Source organism: Gorilla gorilla, chromosome 18 (genome assembly GCF_029281585.2).
Source record: "Gorilla gorilla gorilla isolate KB3781 chromosome 18, NHGRI_mGorGor1-v2.1_pri, whole genome shotgun sequence".
NCBI lineage: Eukaryota > Metazoa > Chordata > Mammalia > Primates > Hominidae > Gorilla > Gorilla gorilla.
In genome coordinates this window covers 112395334-112414222 of record NC_073242.2, presented here as the reverse complement: position 1 = coordinate 112414222, position 18889 = coordinate 112395334, and the positions used below count along the sequence as shown (strand labels likewise).

General features: G+C 47.5%; 1 protein-coding gene across 3 annotated transcripts in view; it reads right to left on the bottom strand.

Annotated features, from left to right (window-relative positions):
* PLCG2 (phospholipase C gamma 2) overlaps positions 1 to 18889 on the bottom strand; it is a 178130-nt gene that overhangs the window by 56955 nt on the left and 102286 nt on the right. For all 3 annotated transcript variants that reach the window (XM_019012688.4, XM_055366757.2, XM_055366758.2), the window contains 6 exons: positions 18004 to 18076; positions 12019 to 12120; positions 9705 to 9823; positions 7514 to 7599; positions 5387 to 5507; positions 510 to 678 (listed from right to left, as the gene is read on the bottom strand). In XM_019012688.4, the coding sequence (XP_018868233.1) occupies positions 510 to 678; positions 5387 to 5507; positions 7514 to 7599; positions 9705 to 9823; positions 12019 to 12120; positions 18004 to 18076 (670 nt within the window). The remainder of the gene's footprint in view (positions 1 to 509; positions 679 to 5386; positions 5508 to 7513; positions 7600 to 9704; positions 9824 to 12018; positions 12121 to 18003; positions 18077 to 18889) is intronic.

Below are 18889 nucleotides of genomic sequence, written 5' to 3'. Positions count from 1 at the left end.
GCAGTGCTGGGAACATCAGCTCTATTGCTGCACTCAGCCTTTTCTAGCAACTGCCCGCCTCCCACACAACTGGAAGCTCCAATCACAGGAACAGCACCCAGGTCGCTGGACACCTCCAGCACCTCGCATGGGGCTGACTCCGAGAGAGGATGGGGAAGGTTCACCAATGAACAAATGAACTATAACAGGTTAGCACTTAACGTAGCACCAACCACATGACAGGCGCGGTTCCACGCATTCTCCACGCCTTCCCTCACGTCATGCTCCCAGCAAGCTAGCCAGATGGGTTCCAGTATTATCTCCCCCAGAGAATGGTGAGAACAGAGGCTCCCAAAGGTTAATGACTTTGCCTAGGGTCACAGTGTTAGTAAGGAGAGCAGATATGAGCCTGTGCAGTGGGACCTAGAGCAGGCCCAGTAGGACACAGAACTTGGTGAATGGGACCCAGAGCCGGGGAACCGAGCCACTGGGCTCCCTGGACAGCTGACAGCAGCACCCGGGGTGCCTACCTTGATGATGATCTTCTCCCGCAGCTGGCTGGGTGAGGGCAGCTGGTCAGCGCTGGCCTCCGTGGGCTTTGTCAACAGCAGGTCGCCAAACACTTCCTTGAAGGCCTTGGCCATGTGACGCTGTTGCTCCACGCTGCAGTGCTCCTCGATGGACAGGATCACTGGGAAGCTGCAGGCAGAAGAGGGTGGGCAGCTCGGCAGGGGGAGCACACACCTCTGCATCTGCCCCACAGAGGGGCCAGGGCAACTCCCTGGGACGACAGAAACCGGGCGCTGCTCGGGGGGCACAACCCCCACATCTGCCCTCCCAGAAGGAGAGGACCTCATCCTGGGTGTGAGGGCACAAGTCTTGGGACTCAGAACAGCTGCAATCTGATTCAGGAGCTTCCCCATACCCCAGAATGCACCTTTTCTCTATATTTTTTTCCATCTATTCATATCTTTAAACTTACAGAAAAAAGTCTTTAATCTTTTTTTAAAGTTCAAACCTACAGAAAAGATGAACAGACAGCACAATAAGCACCCATGTGTGCTTCACGCAGGGTCACCAACGGGGACGCTGTTCCACGTGCACATCCACCTACTTTAGTATGTTTATTACTTCCTCTATTTATAAAGTATATTGGTTTTATATATTCTCATTCATATGCACACATATGTAATCTACATATGTATGCATGCATACACTTATTATTTGTATGGGTATATATGTATATTTCTATAAGGTGTCTGTGTATTTATAGATCATTTGTGTGTGTGTATCTATAGTTGATTTTTCTTATCTATTGGGGTTATGGTTCACAAAGTCACCACCAACACTGATTGGCAAATACCTGAGCCATTGCTCCTAAGGGGAAATACAGGATCAGGGCCTTTTGAGCCTGTGGTCACAACATTTTCCTCAATGAATCAATATCTGACCTTGTTTTATGTGTGTTTCTGTTTAAAGACACCTGATTTGGTATATATTATTGACTGACACTGGGCTCACAGCCAGCATCACTGTAGTTCGTGCCTGAACCAAGCGTATCTGACACAGGTGTTTTCTCCATCGGGCACATCACAGCCTTCTCCTGCTCAGGAACACCAGGCAGCCCTCACCACTGTGCTTCGGGCCATTTGAACAGCAAGATCACCAAGAAAAAGCTCAAAAACAGGAAAAACATGGCAGTCAACAGATGGTGAGGACACTTGTTGAAGCTTTCACGCTGTAGACCAGGAAGGGGAGCGCTGCTTTGCTCAACCTCAGCTGAACACGTGTGCATCGCATGAGTCTCATTTCCCACACTTTGTGCGTGTCTCAGAATGACCTCAGAGTGCTTTGAGATTTGATTTGGGGTTACAAGTCAATTTTAGCAAGTAGGTAAATTCAGTTACAGAATCCACCAATAAGGATCACCTGTATCCTTCTATATCATGTGAAGGTGTATGTATAAATTCACATATCATTAGTACATGTATATACATATATACGTATATATACATACATATATATTTATGTGTGTGTGTATATATATACACACACACATACTCCTCCTGAGGCAGGAGAAAAGTCATTTATTTATGTATTTATTTATTTTATTTTATTTATTTATTTTTCTTTTGGAGATGGAGTTTCACTCATTGCCCAGGCTGGAGTGCAATGGCGTGACCTCAGCTCATTGCAACCTCCGCCTCCCAAATTCAAGCAATTCTCCTGCCTCAGCCTCCTGAGTAGCTGAGATTACAGGTATCTGCCAGCATGCCCAGCTAATTTTTTGTATTTTTAGTAAAGATAGGGTTTCACCATGTTGGCCAGGCTGCTGGTCTCAAATTCCTGAATTCAGTTGATCCACCCGCCTCAGCCTCCGAAAGTGCTGGGATTACAGGCGTGAGCCACTGTGCCCAGCCTATATTTGTATTTCATTTATACACATATTTACGTTTCCTCCTGAACCATCTGAAATAAGGCGCAGACATCCCCCACAGGTATCTCTTAAGAACATCCCCCGACATCACCACACCATATCACCTCAGGAAACTATCTTTAAATAATGATCATTAGACATACTGATCATTAAACATACTCAAATTTCCCCAGTTATCCAAGAAATATACTGTATAGATGGAGTTTTTCCCACCAAGAATCCATCTGAGGCTTGTGCATGGCATTTACTATGAAACAAAATTATTCTAAAGGCAGCTATGTCACTTCCATAAATAGGAAATCACGTCACTCAATAGAAATGAAGGTAAATGTGAAAATAAAGTGACTATGATAAAAATAAAATCCTTAACCATGTTCCAGCTCAAGTAAATCATAGCCTCATCACTCCTGGGAAGCGTGGACCCAGCTCACTCCCCAAACCTGATCCACACACCCTTACTAGAACATAACAGCTAAAAAGCTTTTAGAACAAAGGCTATCTAGTAAGTTGGTATCAAAATGTAACTGACAGCAAAATCTGAACCATTCGAATGAATGCTGCTTGCAATCATTTTCTTAAATCCCTCTTAATACCAATAAGGATGGCTTTTGCTGCCAAAACATTAATGCATTAATGTATGATTACAGAGTTCTAGCCCTATAGGTGTTAGATGATTCCAGCCCTATTTTAACCAGAAAAAACTTCCTGTAGTCACGAATGAGATAATGTTCAATGAATGACTGTCAGCTCACAACCATAAGCACCTATGTCCTGCAAATGAAAGCAAACTCTCAAAGCAGAGTGTAAGCTGCCACTGCACAGTGTCTGTTAATACAGGCTCCTTCCATCTGCCTGATGGAGGTTGGCACTTAGAAGGGCTAGGGCCCCACAGGGGAGAACGCTGCGATGGAGACATCATATGCCTTCATTGAAAGGTTTTCACCAAGTGCAAAAAGACGTCCATAATTTCATTGTCTCACAGCAACACCTCCACCCAGCTCAAGGGACATCTGCAGTAAATGCAATAAAAATAACCAATCGGGTTGGGCACGGTGGCTCATGCCCATAATCCCCGCACTTTGGGAGGCTGAGGCGGGAGGATCACCTGAGGTCATGAGTTCAAGACCAGCCTGGCCAACATAGTGAAACCCTATCTCTACCAAAATACACAAATTAGCCGGGCATGATGGTGGATGCCTGTAATCCCAGCTACTCGGGAGGCTGAGACAGGGGAATTGCTCGAACTCGGGAGGTGGAGGTTGCACTGAGCCGAGATCCTGCCATTGCACTCTAGCCTGGGCGACAGAGCGAGACTCCATCTCAAAAAAAAAAAAAAAAAAAAAGAGAAAAGAAAAGAAAAGAAAAAAGGAAAAAAAATAATCGATCTTATTGACAGAACAGTTACTCTATGCCAGGAGCAGGGTTAAGCACTTGCTGTAATGGCATCTCATTTAATCATCACAACCGCCCTGTGAGGTGCACACAGTTATCACCTCTATTTTTTAACACGGAAATTGAAGCACAGAATGGTAAGTGCTTTGCCCAAACTAGTACTCAACAGCTGGATTCAAACTCAGCGAGAAGGACTCAGAACCCATACTCGTAACTGCTATTCTACCCCAGAAAGGATAAAAAGACAACTATCATTCCATTGAGCCTACAGAAGGCCTCTTGCCAGCTCTCAGAAATAATAAGGAACCCAAACCAGGAGTCGGCATATGATGGCCTCTGCCCCAAATCTGGCCTGCCATCTATTTTTGTAATGTGTAATTCAAGTTTTAACTGGAACACAGCCAGACCCATGTGTTTACCTCTTGCCCATGGCGGCTTTGCACTTCAGCAACAGGGATGAATAGTTGCAACAGAGACCACAGGGCCCATAAAGCCTGAAACATTTGTATCTGGCTCTTTACAGAACAATTTCGTTGACCTCCAGCCCAGACCAAGATCTTCTGGTGGGACAGAAAAGGATTACACCTGAGGTCAGAAACCCTTGAAATGAACCTAAATGTTCTCACCCATTTAACCCCTCCTTGTCTCAATTTACTCATCTGTTAAATGGGGATGACCATACTCATTTTGTGGCAAAGAATCAATATGATCACATGTACAAAGACCCTAGCACACAGCGTGGCCCCAGGTGGGTATTCAAAAAACACACCACCACCACTACTGGCTGCTTGGATTCTGCCTGTAGAAACAGGTTTGGTGGGGGTGAGAACTGGGCACAAAAGAGGGAATTAGGACAGAAGGGGAATTTTACTTTCCTTGCCTCACTTTTTTTTTGGTTTTTGTTTTTTTGGGTTTTTTTCCTTTGAGACAGGGTCTCGCTCTGTTGCCCAGGCTGCAGTGCAGTGGCGCAATCTGACCTCACTGTAACCTCTGCCTGCCAGGTTCAAGCAATCCTCCCACCTCAGCTTCCCAAGTAACTGGGACCACAGGCACATGACACTACACCCAGATGATGTGTGTGTGTGTGTGTGTGTGTGTGTGTGTGTGTGTGTGTGTGTGTGTGTGTGTGTGTGTGTATGTTTTGGTAGAGAAGGGGTTTCACCATGTTGCCCAGGCTCTTCTCAAACTCCTGACCTCAGTGATCACACCTCAGCCTCCCAAAGTGCCGGGATTACAGGCGTGAGCCACTGCGCCCAGCCTTTCCCTCTCTTTCGAGGGTTCTGAAAGTGGGGGCCAGACAGAATGAGGAGGTGGGGTGGGCACTGAGCAGCCACAGGGTTCCCCAGCCAGAGCCTCCTCGGGGCTCTAGAGCCCGGGAGCAATTTGCACTCTCGGCCTGCAGGGGGTGCCAACACTCGGGTGAGAACTTGATGGCAGTGGCTTTGGCCAAGATGGGGCCCAGGCCTTCCCACATTTGGAGGGAGGCGTCTATGTGTGTTTGCCTGTCTGTCCATCTGTCTATCCAACCCTAGCTGCCTTCCCCTTTAAGTCACACCACCCAGAAATCAGCCAACTGACCTCGAGGTAACAAAGGCGTGGTCTTTGATGGCCTGCACGACGTCGTCAAACTTGATCTTGGTAGTCCGCGTCCAGCCATGGTAGATGACCGGCTTCCCATCGGGCCCATCCCAGCAGTCCACTACAGGGAGAAACGCGGCAGCCTCAATACCACGTGTGTTCACTGACAGCCCCGAGGTCAGCCCCCGGCCCACACACCAGTTCAGTTACTAGACAAGGACACCCACACTCCCTCCATTCGGCTGCCAACACGAGGACATGGCTTTCCCTGTATCCGCAGGGTTCCCTGTGTGCTTACATAATGCAAGTGCAGCTGTCCAAGACAAGCTAGTTTCAATGCTGCTTTTTTTTTTTTTTTTTTTTTTTTTTTAAGACGAAGTCTCGCTCTGTTGCCCAGGCTGGAGTGCAGTGGCACAATCTCGGCCCATTGCAGTCTCTGCCTCCCGGGTTCAAGCAATTCCCCTGCCTCAGCCTCCTGAGTAACTGGGACTACAGGCGCGTACCATCACGCTCGGCTAATTTTTTGTATTTTAGTAGAGACAGTGTTGCACCATGTTGGCCAGGGTGGTCTCGATCTCCTGACCTCCTGATCCACCCACCTCAGCTTCCCAAAGTGCTGAGATTACAGGAGTGAGCCACCACGCCCGACCTCAATGCTTCTTTTTAAAGAAGATTTTACCACGTGTTTTATTTTCTGACTTTACCTGTTGAAAACCTTGACTGCCTTTTCTGCCCGTGGAAATGATACAGAGCAATGAGAAATTTATTTGTAAAGGTTCACAGTAATATTTTCAAACAGAAATGGGTCATGTGGAAGATGAACATCCCCAATCTTTTGGACCCCCGGAGGGCATAGGAGCTGACTGCTTCAAGCTTTACTTTTAAACATTTGTTTTTTCCTGAGGGAGGAGAAAAATCATAAACGGGAAGAAAGTCTATAGAATAACTGCTACAAAACATTGCTTCCATGATGAGTCGTTTTGGTAACACTGGAGCCTAAGTCAGTGGTTGTTGCCTTTTTTTATTTTACTTATTTATTTTTTATTTTTATTTTTTTGAGACAAAGTCTCCCTCTGTTGCCCAGGCTGGCGTGCAGCAGCGCGATCTCAGCTTACTGCAACCTCTGCCTCCCAGGCTCAAGTGATTCTTGTGCCTCGGCCTCCCAAGCAGCTGGGATTACAGATGTGCACCACCACGCCTGGCTAATTTTTGTATTTTTAGTAGAGAAAGGGTTTCGCCATGTTGGCCAGACTGATCTCAAACTCCTGATCTCAAGTGATCCGCCCGCCTCGACCTCTCACAGTGCTGGGATTACAGGCATGAGACACCACGACAAGCTGGTTGTTGCCTTTTCTCAGCCAAATGCACCCATGAGCCTTTGGTGAGAGAGAGGCCGGAAGGAAAACAGCCAGAGAGGCTATGAGAAGGAAGGAGGGAAATAAGGTGTCTGCCATCTGCCCAGGCAGAGATGCCACCTGACCCTTATTTTCTTTTCAGTTTAGACACAGAGTCTCGCTCTGTTGCCTAGGCTAGAGTGCAGTGGCACAATCACAGCTCACCACAGCCTCAACCTCCTGGGTTCAAGCGATCTTCCCACCTCAGCCTCCCAAGTTGTTGGGACCACAGGCGCATGCCACTACACACAGCTAATTTTTTTACTTTTTGTAATGATAGGATCTCACCATGTCGCCCAGGCTGGTCTCAAACTCTTGGTCTCATACAATCCTCCCACTTCAGCCTCCCAAAGTGCTGGGATTACAGGCATGAGCCACCATATCCAGCCCTGACCATTCTTTTCACATTTGCTCAGAGACCCCCCCAATCCAGGTGATACACGGTACCTGTGCACACCTAGGACCCAGCTGCCAAAACACAGCGGGTGTCTGTTTGCCTTCCTCTAATACCAGCCCAGGAGGAAGCTGAGGAGATACAGATGACAGGGACTCCATCTCAAAAAAAAAAAAAAAAGAAGAAAACAAAGAAACATCACACTCTAACTCCATAAATATGCACACTTATTATGTGTCCATTAAAACCTTTTTACAATTCAAAAGAAAACATGGAGCAACCACACAGTTATCCTCAATTTGCTGCGAGCCTGACCTCCACCAAGAAGGAGCTACTCACGTTCAATGCAGCGACAGCCCATGCGCAGGCAGCGGATGTAAGCTTCCGGGGACGACTCGCTCCGCAGCTGGTCACCTGTAAGGTACCTGCAGGAGACAAGGCAGGTGGCCGTGTGGGGGTGGCAGCCACAGGAGTTGGGGGGCAAGCCTGCACCTCAGGATGTTGTGGGGGAACTTCTCCGCCTGAGCTGCCAAACTTTGAGTCCTTCCATCTAGAAAGACTCAAAGCTAAGGCCTAGGACAGAAATACACAATCCCACGGTCACACTGGGCATGAGCTCTGAACTCAGGCCACAATCGCAGGAGGTGACTGCTGACCACCTGGGCAATGCAAGCGTGGAGAGGACGTGTTCTTTTGAGGAGAAGTTGGTCAAAGCACGTCAGAAGCAAAAAAAGCTGCAGAAGATGAATTAACAAGGCCCCACGGCCGCTCTCTGGGTCCTCGGTCTAAACAAAGATGGGCACTTCTTTTGATATCAAGGCTTGAGGCCAGGCACAGAACAGACATTCAACAACTGTTGGTGCAATCGGCTATGCTAGGAGCCATATCCACCAAAACTGCCGTAAGAATGACTCTTCAATGCACTTTCCTCCTTGTCATGATTCACCCCAACTTTTTTAAAATTTGTGTTCCGAGGCCAGGCACGATGGCTCATGCCTGTAATCCCAGCACTTTGGGAGGCTGAGGCGGGCAGATCACGAGGTCAGGTGTTCAAGACCAGCCTGGCCAACATAGTGAAATTCTGTCTCTACTAAAAATACAAAAAAAAAAAAAAAAACTGGGCATGGTGGCTCATGCCCGGAGTCCCAGCTACTCGGGAGGCTGAGGCAGGAAAATCTCTTGAACCGGGAAAGCGGAGGTTGTGAGCTGAGATCACACCACTGCACTCCAGCCTGGGCAACAGAGTGAGACTCTGTCTCAAAAAAAAAAAAAGTTTATGTTCCTCGCACTAGGTTCTGTCAGAGGGTGGTAGGAGGGACAGGATCAGGAAAAATAACTAATGGGTAGTAAGTAGGCTTAATGCCTGGGTGACAAAATTATCTGCACAGCAAACCCCCATGACACAAGTTGACCCGTATAACAAACCTGCACACATACCTCTGAACTGAAAATAAAAGTTTTTTTTTTAAGTTTGTATTTCTTAACTGTCTTCTAGGTTTTCTAGAATTCACCATGCTGAAACACAAACTCTTAAAATGATGGGCATGGTGGGGAAGAGAGAACTGTGAAATCAATTTCCCCCTGAAAGACATTTTACCTTCCCAAATGCCTGGAGCATAACACCATAAAAAGCCTTTTCCCAGATGACCCCCTGGAATGTCACTTAGGAAAGTCCCCACCCACAGCTCTGGGGGCCATCACCCAAGGACTTCACCCCCTCACCCAATAAGACAGACTAAATACTGGAACATCAGCGCAACATCCTGTATCCTCCTTCTGTTGCAATCAGAGTAACCATCCCAAGAGCCCCCTGTGAGCATCTCATTTTCTGGTTAAAAGTCGTCAGGGTCTCCCCGACAGCTCTCACGGTGACCTACAAGATCCTGCTCCAGCAGGACCTGCCTTCCTCCCCTCCTGACACCGCTCTCCTGGATTCGGCACTCCAGCCTTAGCAGACTCCTCTCAGTTGTTCCTGCCCCAGGGCCTTGGCACATGCTGCTCCTCTGTCTGAAACACTTCTCCTTGCCTTATCACCTGCTCCCCACATCAGCAAGTCCTATTCTGTGGTTAACTTTCAATGGAGGTCTTCCTCCCAGCACATGAGGACATGGCTGCTGCCTGTTCACAGCCACATCCCCAGCTCCCAGCAGGCACAGGGTACACACTCCCTATGAATCAATTCAATGAGTCACTGAATTGCTTTGCTGTGGCTACTGTGAGATGCCCAAATCGTGAAAAACTAAGTTTACTATGTTACTTTAGTTACTAAGTTACATAAACTAAGTTACTTTTGTTTTTACTAGCTTTTTAGGGCCACAGAAAAGAGATTATTATTACAATGCCAGCTGACAAAGGGAAGTGTGTTCCCAGCCCCTTCCAGAAGCTTCTGTGTATTCTAGTCCAAGGAATGCGGTGCTACACCCTCCACCTGCTTCACAACAGGGCTCACCAGAGCGGCGCATCGGACCCCTGCCTCAACCCTCACGTGCTCTGTGCTGCCTAACCCATCACAGGCTCATCTGAAACTCACGTGTTATGTGACGAGGAGATCCAGTAATGAGACAGGGGGTTGTTCATGTCCTGCATGTCCACCGCGTCATACTTCTCATCCCAGATGCTGTTTTCTCGTGAAAACAGGTACGTGAGGAACTAAAAGAGTCAAACACGAAGACCGAATCATCACGTTGACGGGCAGGATGGTGTCTGCTTGTTTCTGGTCTGCGCCCACCAGGGGGGAAGAACAGCTCTGATGCGGGAAATCAACAGGCGGTCTCCAGACCTCAGTTACCCACGTTTTCAATACTGAAGGCTCAGGCTGCAATGGGCTGCAGCGACATATTTGTTCCATGGACCTAGACAATATTTTCCTTTGTAACGTTTATCCTAAAATATTTGCTACTGCAAGGGTTTATGCTTACCATATATACATTGTTGTTGGTTTTTCTTTCTTTGTTTTTTCACACAGAGTCATGCTCTGTTGCCCAGGCTGGAGTGCAGTGGCACAATTTCAGCTCACTGCAACCTCCACCTCCTGGGTTGAAGCGATTCTCCTGCCTCAACCTCCCAAGCAGCTAGGATAACAGGCGTGCACCACCACACCCAGGCTAATTTTTGTATTTTTAGTAGAGAAAGAATTTTAGCATGTCGGCCAGGCTGGTCTCAAACTCCTAACCTCAAGCGATCCACCCACCTCAGCCTCCCAAAGTGCTGGGATTACAGGCGTGAGCCACTGCACCCGGCCTCATATGTACAATTTAAAGCATAATAGTAGCATGAATATTTGTGAACCCACGACCCAACTTAAGAAACAGAGTGTTATCCATATCAGAATGTTGAAAGGGCAGGAAATTTCAAGTTACAATTCCTGGCCTCTTAAAAAAAAAAACGCTTTAGCGATCTGGGCCTAATTTCTGCTGCGTGAGAACGACCTCATATGGGTCAGTCGCTCCCCAGTTCCACCTCCCTCCTTCCCTATGCAAGGTCAAAGGCAACCATTCTGACCAGCAAGCACCCAGACACCTTCGCATTCTGTTTCTGTGCTTGCAATGGTTCAACTCTCCCTGGTGGCAGATGCCCTCTAGTGGCAAAATCAATAATCCCACCCAGGCAACATGGTCAGTAGAGAAGAGTAAGAAAGGGCTACGAAACTGCCTTTCCAAAATCAGAACAACGAGAAAATTATGACAGTGAAACAGATCTGATCTAACCAACCTCTATCTTGCCTTTAACCTCCAAACTGCCCTTAATTATTCCTGGGCTTGGGCCAAGCTAACTTTGGAAAACATTTAGTTTATAGTTTAAATAACAGCCCTTCCCCCAAAATAAACTGCCTTTGTAAAGCTAAGGTAAGACCAGGTTAGGAGGATGAGAGGAGCCTGGATTCTGCTAAGGTGGAGACTAACTGGTTACCAGCCATTTTTCTGGAGGTTACAAGATTAGCAACTTCCTCAGTTACTCCTACAGATAACATCACTGTGGTTTAACCTAAGATTGGCCTTTTGAGACGTCTTTTCGGGCGTTTGCATGGCTCTACCTGGACCGCCCACTGGTCCTGTGGCCCCACTCAGAAGCACACTATTTTCCACAACCATATGATTGCATCTCCAACCAATCAGCAGCACCCTTTCCCTGGCCCGCCAAAGAATCTTTAAAAAAAAACCCTAGCCTCCGCCAGGTGCGGTGGCTCACACCTACAATCCCAGTGCTTTGGGAAGCTGAGGCAGGCTGATCACAAGGGTCAGGAGGTCGAGACCAGCCTGGCCAACATAGTGAAACCCTGTCTCTACTAAAAATACAAAAAAAATTAGCCAGATATGATGGACGGCGCCTATAATCCCAGCTACTCGGGAGGCTGAGGCATGAGAATCACTTGAACCTGGGAGGCGGAGGTTGCAGTGAGGTGAGATCCCACCACTGCACTCCAGGCTGGGTGACAGACTGAGACTCCATCTCAAAAACAAACACACAAGCAAACAAACAAAAACATAAAAAACGAAACTCCAGCCTCTGAAAGGGAGGATGATTTGAGTAATAATAAAACTCCAGTCTCCCATTCAGCTGGCTCTACGTGAGTTAAGCTCTTTCCCTATTGCAATTCCCTTGCCTTGATCAATCGGTTCTGTCTAGGCAGCAGGCAAAATGAACCCACTGGGCAGTTACAGTTACAGTAATCTAGAACCTGGGAGAAAAAAGAAAAGAAAAGAAAAGAAACAATCCCAGCTAACCAGTCAGTCAAGGCAACATCATACAGCAAAGTTCTCCAAGGAAACAGAAAATAAACCTCAGAAAGCACAGACATCAATCAAAAAGTCACCCCCAAGCGACAACAAGCCCAGCCTACTCACCTCATCCACAAACAAGAAAGGCTCAGCAGTTTCACGCATGGTGTCATCAATGAACTTTGTCATCCGCTCACGGACTTTGTTCAGATCCTGAGCCCAATGCTCCTTAAAATGACAAAGAGAACGAGAGATCAGCAAAGTGGGAACTGATAAAATTCTTCATTTCCCAGGGTTCATCCAGTCGTAATCGAAGACTGAAACATCAACCAATTCCGAATTCACTTGCAATAGAGCACCACATGTTGAGGCCTCATTCTGCACGTGGCCCTCTGCCAGGGGTCAGCAAATGTTCTCTGCAGAGAGCCAGAGGTAAATATTTTGGGCTCTCTGAGCCATACGGTGTCTGTCGCAACCACTCAACTCCGCTGTTGTGTTGCAAAAGCAGCCACAGATGATCCGTAGGCAAATGGGCATGGTTGTATTCCAACAATATTTTGTTTATAAAAACAAGTGGTCAGCTATATTTGGTCCATAGGTCATGGTTTGCCAGCTCCTGCCCTATGATAGCTCTTTACGTTTGTTAGTATGAAGCAGCCTGGGGGCATGGTAGTTACATCAGCCTTCCAGGTCACTTACCTGGGTTGGCCTCTCATTCCACCTAGTTGACCTTGGGCAAGTTACATACCGTCTCTGTGCCTCCCCATCCATGAAGTGGGAATAAGAGTATCTACCACACAGTTTCTGTGAAGCATTGTATGAAATGTACACTGTATGAAGCACTGTATAAAATCTTATTAGGTTATGTGCCTAATGCAGCACCTGGTGCACAGAAAGTGCTCAGACCCACTTTGGGAGGCCGAGGCGGGTGGATTGCCTGAGCTCAGGAGTTTGAGACCAGCCTGGCCAACATGGTGAAACCCCATCTCTACTAAAATACAAACATTTTTTAAAAAAAAAAATCAGCTTGGCGTGGTGGCAGGTGCCTGTAATCCCAGCTACTCAGGAGGCTGAGGCAAGAGAATTGCTTGAACCCAAGAGGCGGAGATTGCAATGAACCGAGGTTATACCATTGCACTCCAGCCTGGACAACAGAGTGAAACTCTGTCTCAAAAAAAAGAAAGTACTCTGACCATGGCAGCTTGTGCAAACAAGCATCTTTCTTCCTCCTATGGTCATCTCACTTAGTCCACACAACTCCGCAAGTCATTTATTGCCATTGTCATTTTACAGAAAAGGAAACAGAGGCCCAGGAACAATACCTCATGATCCTAAGCTCACACAGCTTGTAAACTGCAGAGTCTCAGCTCCAAATAACTAAACTGACATGGAATGTAATCATATGCCCTCTTTTCAAAAGAATAGGCAAACAGGGCTGCTGAAACACTGATAACGTCTGAAATATACATGACCAGTTCCAAAGCAGCTGCTGCACAGTCCTAGACATTCTAGAAACCCTTTAAAAAAAGAATGCATAATATTAAGTAACTGTTGCTTTCCTCTCCATGCCCTGAAATCCCAAATATTCATAGGAAAAGGGGATGAAATACGACATGTAAATTCAACTTTGATCAATGCTTTCTTCACTTCAAATATTCTAACAACTTTATCTTTATGACTAATAGAAGCAAATATGCTACCAGATGTGTGTGTGGTTAGATGGGAAGGGCTGGATGCAATGTCCGAAACAATGAAAAATAGAAGAACAGACACAAATCAGGTGGTGACCAGGAGGCTGGTGACATGCATGGGTGCAAGACAAAAATGAACTGCTGTTGACTCTTGCAAATATGCCTGGATCAGGGGCCCAAAACAGCTAGGAAGGTGGGAAACTACAAGCTCATGTGAATACAGAGGTGTCAGAATCTTTGAATACTAGAACATGAAACCCAAATTGTGGGATATTTTATTAAAATACTAGGCCGGGCGTGGTGGCTCATGCCTGTAATCCTACCACTTTGGGAGGCCGAGGTGGGCGGACCATGAGGTCAGGAGATCGAGACCATCCTGGCTAACACGGTGAAACCCCGTCTCTACTAAAAACACAAAAAATTAGCTGGGCGTGGTGGCGGGTGCCTGTAGTCCCAGCTACTCGGGAGGCTGAGGCAGGAGAATGGCGTGAACCCAGGAGGCAGAGTTTGCAGTGAGCGGAGATCGCGCCACTGTACTCCAGCCTGTGTGACAGAGCGAGACTCCATCTCAAAAGAAAAAAAAAACAACTTTGCCTGGCCAAGATGTCCCAAAGAGGCTAGAAGCACCCTCCTTCCTTCCCCCTACAAAGTTTTTGCATTTATCAAAAGGCATGGGTACTTAGCTAATATAACCTGGCCCTGGACTGGCTGCAAAGAAAGAAATCTTCTACCTAAAGAAGACTGAAATGTCAATATTCTAGGGGTTATAAAATGCATCAACTTGGTGTAGGGTATTGCATAGATACCTGTAATAGTGAAAATGGCAAAGAATAAGGATGAAAACAAAAATAAATGGCGATGGCCATCAACACTGAGCACTGACTCTATACTCGGCCTCACACGGTGGCTCGTCTTGAACTTACCACCACCCCAGGAGGTACAGGTTATTCTCCATGTTATATAAATGGGGAAACAGAGGAGAGGCTTCTAGTCATTAAGTAAGTGGTCCCAGTCATGAGCCTCAGACTAAACCCAGAAACACTGATTCTAGAAACATACTTTTAACCCCCTTCCTATCCCATCACCCAACCATCCCAGGGCTGTACTATGGCGTACTTAACCAATCCTCTAAAGAAATTTAGATTACTTCCAAGTTTTCATTCCTATTAAAAATGCTGCCATTATTTCCTTAGGATAAGTGTCTGGGAGGGCAACTATTTACTCCAGATATAGAATCGAGTTGTAAAGCTTTCTTTTCATTGCATACAGCCAAAGTGTTTTCTAGAAAAGTCATACTAATTTGCACACAAAGTGCTGCAGTGATTATTCCATATGAGCATCTGTGTGACCACAAACATCGCATGGATGCTCATGGCTGCTCGGGTCCTAACTCCCCAGATGCAGAGAGAGAGAGCTCCTACACTTTCTCCTGGCCCCAGATCCCTGATCTCTAAGGGCAGCCCAGCAAAGGGCCCCGTTTGGGGAAAGCATGTAATAAAGTCAACCACCACTAGGTGGGGCTAAATCTACACGCCCCAGTCTCCCTACCAGGTGGTGAATTCTAGGATGTGAGGCTACTTGTCCCCAAGAATGTAACCAATTTAACTTTAATCGTTCCCTACTAAACTGAATAATTTAGTGGAAGGAAAATAATGACGGGAAAAAAGTGCATGAATTTCTCTCTGCCTCACTCTAGCACCAGCTCAGACCTAACGTGACTGTGCCCAATAAAATTAACTTATTACCTTCATTTTACTTCCTCCCTCAAACTTAGTCTCAGGTTGGGCAAATAAGCCTTCTTTTGATCGTCATCATTCAACCCCGGCACTGGGAAGGCATGATGATTACAACACGCATCAACATTCTCATTCACCATTTATCAGCCTACTAGAGTAGCTACGACCCTTTCCTGACCCCTCAGTGTGGGTGGCCTTGTGCAAAACATGTCTTCTCTACTCATAAGTTTCTCTTCCATCAATGAAATCCAAATGCAGGCTGGGTATCAGATGGCATTTAAAAATTACTGCTAATTGCACAAACTGTAAGAGGAGTGTTATGGCTATATTTCAAAAAAAAAAAAGTTCTATCTGTGAGAGAAACATACGGAAGTATTTACAAACAAAATGACGCAAAGTCTGGGGTTTGCTTTAGAATTCTTCAGCAAAGAAATGAAGAAAGGGGAAGGGTAGGGAGATACAGGAGTGTAGAGTTAGAAGTGGATGAAATAAAACTGGCAAAGTGGGCCGGGCACAGTGCCTCACATCTGTAATCCCAGCAATTTGGGGAGCTGAGACAGGTGAGTCACTTGAGTCCAGGAGTTGGAGATCAGCCTGAGCAACATGGGGAAATCCTGTTTCTACTAAAGATACAAAAATTAGTCGGGGCTGGGCGTGGTGGCTCACACCTGTAATCCCAGCACTTTGGGAGGCCAAGGCGGGTGGATCACCTGAGGCCAGGAGTTCAAGACCAGGCTGACCAACATTGTGAAACCCCGACTCTACTAAAAATACAAAAATACAGGTGTTGTGGCAGACACCTGCAATCCCAGCTACTTGGGAGGCTGAGGCAGGAGAATCACTTGAACATGGGAGGTGGAGGTTGCAGTGGGCCAAGACAGAGCCATTGTACTCCAGCCTGGTGACAGAGCAAGACTCTATCTCAAAAAAAAAAAAAAATTGTCAGGCATGGTGGCACATACCTGTAGTCCCAGCTATTCGGGAGGTTGAGGCAGGAGGATCGGTTGAGCCCAGGAGGTCGAGGCTGCAGTGAGCTGTTACCATGCCACTGCTCTCCAGCCTGGGCAAGGGGGTGAGTGAGACCTTATCTCAAACAAAAAAAAAATCGCAAAATGCTCATAATTTTTAATCTGAGTGATGATACGTGGTGGTTCATTAAACCGTCTGTCTGCTTTTGTGTATGTTTGAAATGTTCTGCAAGACAAGAGATTTTTTAAGTAAATGAACTTATTTTTGCTGCAACCCTAAAACTACTCTAAAATATAAACTCTATTTAAAAAAAAACAAATGAAGTAAAAGAAAAAAGTAAATGGAACTCCAATGATATAAACAAAAATTTTAGATTTATATGTGAAAAGACATGCATACATGTACACACACACACACACACACACACACACAGATCCATACAATTGACTCTGATCCCCACAATTCTCGGAGGTAGATGCTCTCGATCCCACTTAAAGAGGGAGAAACTGGGGCACAGAAAGGGTAAACCGCCTGTCCGTGGCTGTGCAGCTGGTAAGATGATTTCAAGTTGATCTCACTCTCACAGAGTTTCTTGTCCTCAGCACTATAGGGACTTGGTGCTGAATACTTCTTTGGCTTTTTTTTTTTTGGTGGGGTGGGGGTGTTTTTGTTTTTTGCTTTCTGAGACGGAGTCTTGCTCTGTTGCCCAGGCTGGAGTGCAGGGGTGCAATCTCGGCTCACTGCAACCTCTACCTCCCAGGTTCAAGCAATTCTCCTGCCTCAGCCTCCCAGGTAGCTGGGATTACAGGCACCCACCACAATGCCTGCCTAATTTTTGTATTTTTAGTAGAGATGGGGTTTCACCATGTTGGCCAGGTAGGTCTCGAACTCCTGGCTTCAAGTGATCCGCCCACCTCGGCCTCCCAAACTGCTCGGATTATAGGCGTGAGCCACCCTACCCGGCCCTGAATACTTCTTCGCTGGGGGGTGGGGGGGGCTGCCCTGTGCAATGTAGGATATTTAGCAGCATCCCTGGTGTTGACCTGCTAGATGCCGGCAGCAGCCTCCAGCTGTGACACCCACCCATGTCGTCTCTGGACAATGCCCAGTGTCCTCTGGGGGCATCATCACAGCAGTGGAAAACCAAGGCGCAACACAACCCCCCCTTGAGTCTATAGCTGGGCTCAGAGCCCACAGGCAAACCCTGTCCAGGGAGACTGTCCCAGGCATCACCTGTTTAAGGAAAGCTGTGCTAGTTTATCTCCCAGGGGACCTGGCAGGCTTGATGAATCTGATCCCATCCTCCCATCAGTCAAGGAAGGCTTCTCAGGCAGTGACACCTGAGATGATGGCCAGAAAACCTGCAGCCAGCCAGGTGAGGGCAGCCCCATCCTCAGGCCCTCACCCCTCCTGCCCTGCCCTGGAATCTTCTCAGTCTTCTCATCCTCAATGTGTGCCTTGAAAAGAGGCCCGACATGAGGCTCTTCTCATCCAGAGTTTCAGTGGCATCAGAAAGCAATCTGAAGTCTCTGGCATCTGGCAGACTGCAATCGTTCCATGAAGACAGGTGGCCAGGTGAGCACAGGTGACCACGTGAGCACAGGTGGCCAGGTGAGCACAGTTGACCAGGTGAGCACAGGTGGCAGAAGGGTGAGACCAGTCCCCAGCAGCATCCCGCCAGCTCCCTCAGGCACCCACACACCTTGTGCTCTCACCTGCTGTTCATGTATGAGAAACCTCTGGAAGTCATGCAGGTAAACAGCAGAGGCATCCGGCCTGTCAGTGTTCCTATCCTCGGGGAAAGGGGGTGCAGTTAGAGACAGACACATTCAACAGAGGAGTCGAGAGGAGATGCCAGCCAATGGGGCAGCCTGCCACCCAGAATGCCCCACTTAGTCTGGCACTGTGTTAGGTACCAGGTTGGCCAACAGGAAGACACAGGTGAGTGACACAATGTCCCTCACCTACAAGGATTCAGAGGGGCCCTGACATCGGAATCTCAAGGGGCAGGCCCTGGTGTCTGTATTTAGCGGCTCCAAAATAACTCTGGTACACTCCGGAGTCTACGGAGCCCCATCCAGTAGTGTGGCCATGGGGAAGACAGGTGAACCAGGCATATGGGATACAGTGTAGCAAGAGATGAGGGCGGGAAGGGAAGGGCAGAGTGAGAATGGCTGAGAGGGCCCCAAACCCAAACCTGGAGGAAAAGGCACCTACTTGAGCTCCAGAGAGTGAGGTGGGATGAGCCAGAATGAGGTGGGGTGAGCCAGAATGAGGTGGAGTGAGCCAGAATGAGGTGGGGTGAGCAACAAGGAGGTGCAGAGAGTGCCGGGCAAGGAAACCAGAGATGCAGCGGCCTCGAGGAAAAAAGAGAAGAGAGGGGAGGAGAGAAAGAGGAGTAGGAGCGAGGGAACGCAGGCCGGAGGGAGGGAGGGATTGCAGAGCGAAAGGTGTGGGGAACACAGGGATGTGAGTGTGCCTACCCAGTACCCAGACAGGGCTCGACACACCAGAGGGAGAGCTGGTGTTGGAGAAAGGACAGGAGCCAGACCCAAAGGGCCTCCTCAGAAGCCACGATCCAGAGTTCCCTGGGTCCAGAGT